Source organism: Excalfactoria chinensis, chromosome 22 (genome assembly GCF_039878825.1).
Source record: "Excalfactoria chinensis isolate bCotChi1 chromosome 22, bCotChi1.hap2, whole genome shotgun sequence".
In the NCBI taxonomy this organism is placed as follows: domain Eukaryota; kingdom Metazoa; phylum Chordata; class Aves; order Galliformes; family Phasianidae; genus Excalfactoria; species Excalfactoria chinensis.
In genome coordinates, this window is record NC_092846.1 from 4,816,685 (window position 1) to 4,825,999 (window position 9,315).

A 9,315-nucleotide genomic window follows, 5' to 3' on the forward strand; every position below is an offset into this window, starting at 1 on the left:
TGCTTTCTGGCTTTGATCCTGGCTGCTGCCAACCACAGCCTCACTGCGTCTCAGTGCTGAGCAGCTCTGGGGTGCACACAGACCCCCCCCGAGGGGCTGGATCCTGGGCTGTTGGTCCCCACAGAGGGGCAGAACTTGGGCTCCGTGTTTGGCTTTTCCTGGCAGCACTAAAGCACATGAACAGGCACAGCCACCTCCCCCCGGACAGATGGGCACACCCAGGCGCTGTCAGCTTGACAGTTTATTTGGGGGTTATGACAGACAGATGGTTCCCGAGTCAGTGTTTAAAGGCCTACCACCCCACCCAGCCCCAGCTTGCCATGGACTCAGGTCAGACCTGGTATGGCAGGGGGGTGCCTGGGCTCCTGGCCCATGAGCAGCAGCCCCGGCCCCGGGTGGGCTGTGCATGGAGCAGAGCAGGGGACAGGAGCGACCTGGCTGCCAGGCAGATGTCCCCCACCCTGGTAGCAGCAACACAGGTTTGATCAAGCAGCTTTCCCCTTCAATCCTCATGGCAGTGCCTGCACATGCTGTGCCAGAGGTACAACCAGCGGGCAGCTTTCTAGTCCATGGCACAACGGGGAGCAAGTCAGTGACCTCAGTGATGAGCCAGAGGACACGGGCACAAGAAACACATGTCCCTTAGATGTGGTGCCGCTGCCCAGGCCCCAGCTCTGGCCCACAGCAGAGGTACTGATGCAGGCTGAGCAGACCCAAGGCAAAGATGTTTGGGCCAGCTCTTCAGCAGCCTCTCACTATTACAGTGCATGGGAGACTGCAAATTCAGGTCCAGAGCTGCCAGGTCCCAAAGGGCTAAGCCCTCTGCTCAAGGTTCCGGGGAAAGAGATGGCAGAGACTGGGGAGGAGAGCCTGGATGGAGGGATGGAGGGGCCAGGCAGGAGGCATGAGCCGTGGCTCTGGTGCTTGTTAGCTGATGGTCCCGCCCTTCAGGCTTTTACATGAGATGTTCCCCAGTTTGGTCAGGAAGTTTCTCTCCTTCCACTGAGCGATGCAGTCCTCAGAGATGCGGAAATCGACCTGGGGAGCAGAGCAGGGGAATGGGGTCAGGCCTGGGACACACCCAGGCTGGGGCTGCCTTGGATGCTGCCTGACACGGACAGCAAGCAGACAAACTGAAGTCACCCAGTGATGTGAAGAGTGGCATCCACATGGCTCTCAGCATTGCCCTAACTCAGTGCCTGAAGCCCCAGCCCTCAGCTCGACTGCTCTGTGTCGTGGCCCAGCCCCAAGCACAGCCCCTCACCTGTAGCTTCTCAAACACCTTCTTCTTTGGCTTGAGCTCATCGTCAGGCTCCCCGTCCTCGTAGCCCTCCACGTAGACACGCTCCCCAGCACAGCACCCAGCAGGCGGGTCCAGGGGCTCCACCTGCCGTGGCTCCCCCACACTGCAGAGAGGAACACAGGAAGCGGAGTCACCCCTAGGCAATGCCCACTTGCCCCTTGGCACTGCCAGGCTCTGAGGATCTGGACTGCACCCCTGGAGGGGACGGCCCTGATTGCCCCCCTCACCTGGAGGCACACAGCACCATGCCCTGTGACTCCACGCCCCTCATCTTCTGGGGCTTGAGGTTACAAAGCAGCACCACAAGCCTGTCCTGCAGCTGCTCCTTAGGGACAAACTGCACCAGGCCGCTGACCACAGTGCGGGGCTCAGGCTCACCCACATCGATCTTCTCCACATACAGGCTGTCAGCATCTGGATGCTGGCAAGTGAAAGCAAGGTAAGGAGCAGAGAAGGGGCTGGGGTGACAAAAGAAGAAAGAGGGAGACCCCTCCCCTTCACCTTTCCCCATACACCGAGTGTCCTTCTCACACTGTGGGAAGGTTAATCCCCTCTTACCATCATGCCCATACCTTGTCCACACTGATCACTTTGCCAACACGGATGTCCAGCCGAGATGGGACAACAGTTTCTGGCTCTGAGTTCTTGGTGCCTTTCTCTGCAGGCTCTACAGTGCAAGGGGAACAGTTGCAGCATTCACCTTAAACACTGGGAGCTGGCCAAGCCTAAGGAGCACACAATAACCCCCACTTGCTCGACTTGGAAGCTCCTGAAGTCCCTATTTGTCTGCACACAACACAGAAGTCCCTCCTCCACTTCACAGGCCTCTCAGAGAGCTGCCTTCTGCCATCTCTCACTGGGGCAGGCAAGCAGCACTGGCCTTTCCTCACCCTGCAAATGCTCTCCAGGAATGGCCCTAGAGAGACTCCCTCCTACCCAGGCCTGCAAGGCCAGAGCCCCATTTCCCCCAGCAGCTCCTTACTTGCTTTGGATGGGCTGGGATATGCTGCATTGGTCAACTTCTTCAGCTCTGGGTTGTTGAATTTCTCTCTGATGGGGTCAAGCAGTTTATTCAGGGCCACTTCCACAGAGTTTTTCAAGTCTCCAGGATGCACGACCTGTATCGTGACAAGCAGACGGGTCCCAATGTGGATTTCCAACTCCCAGTGCTACTCTGAGCCCTCCCAAAGAGCTTGTGGGAGCCTCAGGGACAAGGGAGGCATTCAGTCCCTCGCTGTACTCACCTGCTCAGCAAAGTCCTTCTCCAGAGCTTCATAGGCTGTGTATGTTTTGTTTCCTCCCCATTTTTCTTCTCGCAGAATCACAAACTCTGTGAAACAGATCAAGGCTCAAATTAAGCCCAGGGGAGGCTCCCCTGCTCAGCCAGATAAACCACCCCACTCTGGCCAAGAGCTAAGGGAGCTGCAGCAGAGCTGGCAAGAGGGCGTGCAGGGTGCAGCCAGTGTCAGGAATTGTATACTCCTGCCCCCTCCTTTTGCCCTTAAGGGAGCCCCTCACCTGACTTGAGGGGAAAGAGGACGTGCTTAATGAAGGAGAGGACACCGTTGTTCTCTACATTCCCTGGCTCACAGAAAGCCTTCTTCAGCTTTTTCTTCACGTCTTCTTTGCGGTCCAGAAGATCAATTTTTGAGTCCTGGAGGAAGAAATTTCCATAGCCCTTTTCCTAATTTCTTGCCCAAAAGAGAAAACTCACGCAGGTGTTGCTGCACCTTTTTCTTAGACTTCAGCATCAGTGAAGTGAGAAATTTCTATCTCTCAGGCCTCTCCATCCCCAGCCACGAGCCCCTGCAGAGCCCCAGCCACCGCTCAAGAACCAACCTCTTCTGATGAGCTCATCTTGCTGCCTGTCAGACCGGGAACCATTGGATTCATCAAGTGGATGCGCTTGGCATAGCCCAGGGAAGGAAGGTACTGGGAAAATGCAAGGAAGTAAGTCATGGGCAATGCTCTTCTGCAGATCAGCTTTAACTCATGCTCCCTGTTTGCTCCTGGCTCCAGATAACCTTGAGCATGGCAATGAGAGACAGAAAACTACCATGGATGGGTTCGCATGCTCCTGACAGCCACTGCCAGGAACGTGTGGCAGCCCTGCCTAGCAAGCACACCAGAGCCCCGTGGACGAGAAGCAGAAAGAGCTGCTAAGAGCCCTGTGATATTCACTGAGATAACAGTGATGCTTCTCCCAGTGGATTAGTGAGAGTCTCACATCAGAATCACAAGGGACTCAAACACTCCCATTCCTAACCTTCTCTGCAAAGGTGAATATCTTCCTTTGATCGACTCCTCCAAACTGTGCATCAACCTTGAGGTATTCCTCATCCAGGGCCTGTGGAAAAACACAGACAGCCTTGAGCTCAGCCCCAGGACTTCATGCTCCAGCTCACTCAGCCTTTGGAGGCCCTGCCTGTGCTCCAGGATCTGTCCAGGCACAGTTCTGGCTTTGCCCAGCACCTCCTCAGCATATGCACTCTGCCAGGCAGCTTCAACACCCACCTGCAGGCCTGGGTAGAGCAAACCACTCAGCAAAGGATGCTCCACCTGCTTCACCACCTCTGCTCCTGCCTTCTTCGCATCGTGCTGTGTCACCACAGACGACAGACGGTACACATCCAACGTGTACTCCCTGTGGGAAGGGACAGCACAGTCAGCACAGAGCAGCTGCAAAAGCCGCTTCACATAAACGGCCACTGAGAGCAGAATGGAGGCACCTTCACTTTGTTCCCCAAATGACAGCAGAGCCCCAAGCCAGCTTCTCACAGAGGAGCAGGCGCTCAGAACTCACTTGCTGAGCTGGTAGTCCGTGCCTCGGACAAACTTGAGCTTTTCCAGGGGCACTCCAATGCTCTCCAGCATGGCTTTGATCACGTTCTCATAGTAGCGAGTGCGCAGCTCCAGCAGCTCCCAGGGGGCCTTCATGTTGTCCAGGTAAGCGTGGAGGTCAGCAAAGAGGATCGTCACCTGGTACAGAGGGGACAAGGTCAGCACCCTGAGGGTCAGAACGGTGCAGGGGAACCACGGGCAGCCCGACCACACACCCACCTCACAGCCGGCCCTCAGGAAGTCGGCAATCTTGGACATGGGCACGAAGTAGGCCACGTGCGGCTTGCCCGTGGTGGCGGTGCCCCAGTAGATCTTCACCTCCCGCTCCTTCAGGATGGACAACAGCTTGTCCTCGCCCAGCACCTCCTGGGAAAGGAACACGAGAGCAGCCGGGCTGCAGCGAGCACCGAGCCCCAGCAGCGAGGCCCGGCCCGGCCCGGCGGCTGAGCGGGGCCCTCCCTATGGCTGTGCCCAGGCCCGGCCCGCACCGCGGTACCTGCAGGTTGCGGGTGATGAGCTGGTACTTCTCCTGCGGGCCGGACGCGGTCTCCATGGCGGCGGCTGCGGGACGGGACGCGTTAGCAGCCCGCAGCCCACCGCCCCTCGTCCTCCCCCCCCCCGGTCCGCCTCACCCACCGTGCCCAGGTTGCATCAGCCCCACTCGGCGCTCGCCGGTGTCTCTCTGACGTCACTTCCGCCCTAGGATTGCCGAGCTATCGATGGGCCGCGCTCAGCCAATCCGGAGCGGGCGGGGCGGGGCGGGGCGGGGCGGGGCGGGGCGGGCAGCACGTGCCTCCAAGATGGCGGCGGGTAGGTCCGTTTGGTGCGAGCTGTGCTGTCGGTCACCAGCAAAGGTGCCAAGGTGGCGTCAGGTCGGAGCAGCACACCGAGCTGGTCAGGCTGAGGCTGGTCGCCCAGCAGCCCGGGAGCTGCGCTCTCACACTGTCTCTATATCCAGAAACCAAGAGCTTTCCAAAGCTGTAAAGTGCTGAATGTTTAATGTTGTGAGATACTGTGAGAGGGAGGAACGGGCTGGTCCGAGCCAGAGGAGGCTGGGAGTCCTGGCCGGGGCCGAGCTGGGGATGCGGTGCCCCGCGGGCAGCCTGCAGTGCAGCTCCCGGCAGGTGGCAGCAGCCGAACAGCGCCGCGTTCGGGCGATGCTCCGCTCCCTGCGCTCACCGCTGCCGCGCTCCGAGCGCTGCCGGTTCCCTCTGCGGCACATCTGCGCCTCTGGAAGCTCTGCCTGTGTCTGGCGTGTTAATGGCGGCTGGGACTCGCTGGTTCCCTTGGCTGACGTTCTCTGCTTTCCTCCTCGTGTCATCTTTGCAGCTCTGTTCTTATTTTTGTAGCTGTAAAACAACGCAGCGATCAATTCACATCTGTGTGGTCCTTCTGTGCATCCCGATCTGCAGCACCTTTTGCCTGCATCGTTTGTATGGCAGATGCAGAACGACCCCAGTAAGCTGCTCTAACCCACGGCTCCGGTTGCTCTCCCTCCCAGTTTCTGGAGGATGTTAAATTGGAATGGATACATTTATTTGCGGCTGCCCAAAGGAATCTGAATGCTGCTGAGGCTGCGTTGTAGCAGATGTAGAAATGAGATGTGATTTGAGCATCTGCTTGGAAATGGGCGGCTGAAACTGATAATTGACCACAAAAGATGCCTGCCAGCTGACCGTTTGTTAGCATTCACGCTTCATTATGGCCCTTCATTCAACGGTAAATGGAACCATATCCTTCTTGATGAGATCCTCCTCAGCAATTCTGCTGGGCTCTGTGTCAGCCTGCAGACACACTGAGGCTGTTTTTATTACTGTGACTCCTGGCACTGAACGTGAGCTCTCTGCTGCTCTTGTCCTCAGCAGCCTATGGGCTGGATGGGCTTATTTTTAGGAGGGCAGGGGAAGGACAAACTAACAAACAGCATCCCTTTCTTTGAACATGGGCTACTCCCATTTCCCACCCAAACATCTGTGCTTTGGGAGAACTGCTTCCATAGCCATTCCCGTTGCAGTTGTGCATAATGGGATGGAGCTGCACCACCAGCTGCTCTGCACTTCTGCCCTTCAGAGCCGCACCACTCAGTGCAGCCATGCGTGGTGCCTGCAGGCTGTGCTGGCTCTGTCTGACCTCCAGGTCTGATGGAGATTTATGATGCTCCCCAGTTTTATCAGACTTCTTGCAATCTGGGATAGACCTGATTCATTACTTTCTTGAGTCAAAGAGAGAAGAGGAAGAAATGCTTTATGAAGAGTCGCAGATGTCTGTGACCATATGTCCTATTGTAACCACAAAGATCAAACACCTTTAGAAAACCAAGTACCTTCAATTTAAAGTGACAGGAAGGGGACAGAGGGGGAAACAAATGTGTGACTGACTCAAGGTGGGGTGAGATGGTCGCCAAAGAACTCACAGGGAGGTTCCAGCCCCGGTCTCTTTGTCAGGAGTGAAAGCACTGACTGTGTTCTGACCTTGGTGATCCCTTGTGTAAGGATAATGATGAACATAAGGTCAGGAAAAGGGGAGCCTGATGAGCAGCCTGTTCCAGGAGCTCTCTGCTACTGGGAGATCTCGGGCAGCTTTGATCTGCCGAGCCTTGCGTGCAATCTTTTATCATCCGTACGCTTTGTAGGAAGCAAAGCAATGTGATCTGTTCTTCCCCTGCTGCCCTCCAGCACTGACCCACATGGTACGGACACCCAGCGGTACAAACATGCAGCAGTTGCACCTGATGGCAGCGCTCAGCCCCTCCAGGTCTGTGCCCTTCTGGCTCCGAATCAGAACAGAAAGCAAAGGGCACCTCCGTGTGGGAAGGATAAGGATCTGTAAAGAGCCGTGGTTCCTTCTGATCTCACACCATGAGGCACCAAGTGCTGTGTGACCTGAGTTTGCCTTCTGATAGCTGTCTCCATAGCCTCCTTTCTTCCTGAAGAATGCACCCAGAAAAGTTGAGTTTTCAAGAACACACCAGAAACTTTCTCTACAAGTTTTTGTTCCCTTGGGCAAATAAAAGCCGATAGCGCAGCTTTTGTAGGAGCCCCGGATTTGCTCTCAGAACATTCTGTTCCCTGGGAAGGAAGGTGTGATACGTGGCCCTGTGACTCTCATCCATCACATGACTGCAGTGCAGCGTGGAGAGACCTTTGAGTTTCCATGGGACAAGGACACGCTGTGTTGTGTATGGAGAGCACCTTGAACAGCTTCAGCAAGGGCAGCGCCTCTCACTGAGCTGTGGGTCCTGTCCTGGGAGAGCAGGACAGCACACCCTGCAGCCAGGCTGGAGCTCTGGTGCTTTCCTACATTGTGACACAGCTTAAGGATTTGTGCATTCTCCTGAACAGTTTCTCTCCAGGGATTCACTGTACTGCATTCAGTCTCCCTTGCTGGAGGTGGGGGTGGGCTTGGAGAATCAGGCTGCTGTAAGGAAGAGGAGATGCTTTGTACCTGTTACAGCTGCTGTCTGGCAGCACTCTATCTGATCTGTTGGTCTGTTGAGGTGCTTTCAGTTCATTTGGAATGAACTGCAGCAGTGTAGGCAGGTCTCTCTCCCCAGCTGTTGGCATGAAACATTTGCTGTGCTGCTTTGGGAGCTGGTTGCTCACACTGAGCGACTGCTGCAGATATGGACTGCTCTGCCTGGGCAAGAAGGAGGGAGCAGAGCGTGGCTGCAGAGCAGCCCTTCAATTGCTGTGCAGCAGTGCCTGCAGGGCTCATCCTGGCCACAGCTGTTGGTGTCACGTAGTGCTGGATGGTGGGGATGTGATGCAGCCATTGAGTGATGGGTGCTGGTGGTCTGAGTGACACAACAGAGGGTTGGGGGTGATGTGCTGGGGGTCCTGCTGGTGGGCATCCAGGGGGCTCTGTGCCTATTGGTTGGATTATTAGATACCTCTTTGAGGCTGTTATGAAGCAGTGAGCAGCAGTCAATGCTGTTGATGTGAGCCTTGTGTTAAAGCAGGCATTCTGCCCCCAGTTCAGCCTTGCTGAGTTAATGACACTGCTCAGTGCGTGTCTGGGCATTGGGATGATGTGTCTGTGTGCTCTGCCCGAGGGCTGTATCCTGGTGCTGTGGGCTGGGCCAGGAGCAGCCCTACTGATTGCATTCTGTCCTTTGTGACTGTGGGTCTGGTGAGGGAGCGCTGCCATGGAGCAGCTCTGCGCTCTGTGAAGGATTTAGGTTTGTGAGAAGCTTTGTTGTGGAAGATTTCATTCTTTGATGCTGCAGCTGTGATTCATGTGAGCTGGAAATGCTGTAAAGGGAAAAGGATTGCACGCTAAGTGTTCACAGGGGACGTGCTGCGCGTTTGCAGCCGGGGTACAATGAGAGCTCTGCTTATGGTTTTGCAGGAGTGGAATCCAGCAGTGTGAGCCTGGAGGAGGCAGGTTTGTGCAAGCTGGGTGTAAGCACTGCGATAAATGTCTGACAATTAAAAACTTAATATCATTTGCTGCTGTATTGCACTGTAACAGCAGCTGGAGAACTCTGCAGAAGAGGCCTGGATGGTGTAAATAAGTCACATCCAGCAGCTGGTGGCATTAAATGTGGATTTATCAGTACAAAAGGACAGCAGTGTGCTGGGAAGCAACCAATGGCTCGGTGGGGCTGTGCTGCTATGGCTGCCCGGTGACTCCATGCCCAGTGTGTGCAGGTTGGAAGCAAAAAGGCAGCTTTCCTGGCTGCCAGCTTTGCTAGCTCCATCTGGGATCTCAGATCCATGCTGTGTCTCTCCTGACTCTGCTGCTAATAATAAAGGCTCTTCATTTGGAATGTAGTTACACAAAATTGGTGCTGATGCGTGAGCTGGAAGGGAACCCAGCTCGCTTTCCCTGAGACGTGTGGGCTGAGAGTGCTAAGTGGGAACAGCACTGCTTTAATCTGTAGGGTCATCAGACGACTGAATCCATGCAGATCTGTGGAGGAAACAGAAGATATTGTGGTGTAACCAGCAAGCTGATCACTCTGCTGCTTAACGAAGGCTGGATTTGGTCGGTTAGGTTGTACTGAGCATTGCTAGGAGGTTTTTCTGCAAATCTGGGGCAATTACATTTGGTGTAACATGGCATAATCTCCTTCTCCATCTGACTGCCCCATGTGTTTCTATCGGCGCAATGTGTGCGGTGTGGTGTGTGTGATGTAACCTGTAATGTCTTTGGCAAATAGTGGTGTTAGC

General features: G+C 55.4%; 1 protein-coding gene across 2 annotated transcripts in view; it reads right to left on the reverse strand.

The window, feature by feature from the left end:
* Positions 1-227: 227 nt before the first annotated feature.
* Positions 228-9,315, reverse strand: part of YARS1 (tyrosyl-tRNA synthetase 1) — a 79,734-nt gene continuing 70,646 nt past the window's right edge. The window contains exons 1-14 of one of the 2 annotated variants that reach the window (XM_072355716.1): positions 4,781-4,984; positions 4,641-4,705; positions 4,364-4,510; positions 4,107-4,282; positions 3,818-3,947; positions 3,570-3,650; positions 3,143-3,235; positions 2,822-2,957; positions 2,548-2,633; positions 2,286-2,421; positions 1,876-1,970; positions 1,531-1,724; positions 1,265-1,406; positions 228-1,038 (exon numbers count right to left, since the gene is read on the reverse strand). In XM_072355716.1, the coding sequence (XP_072211817.1) occupies positions 928-1,038; positions 1,265-1,406; positions 1,531-1,724; positions 1,876-1,970; positions 2,286-2,421; positions 2,548-2,633; positions 2,822-2,957; positions 3,143-3,235; positions 3,570-3,650; positions 3,818-3,947; positions 4,107-4,282; positions 4,364-4,510; positions 4,641-4,705; positions 4,781-4,796 (1,608 nt within the window). In that variant the 5' untranslated portion in view covers positions 4,797-4,984 and the 3' untranslated portion in view covers positions 228-927. Of the gene's footprint in view, positions 1,039-1,264; positions 1,407-1,530; positions 1,725-1,875; positions 1,971-2,285; positions 2,422-2,547; positions 2,634-2,821; positions 2,958-3,142; positions 3,236-3,569; positions 3,651-3,817; positions 3,948-4,106; positions 4,283-4,363; positions 4,511-4,640; positions 4,706-4,780; positions 4,985-9,315 lie in introns of those variants that run through there. The other variant, XM_072355717.1, reaches the window with a different exon arrangement.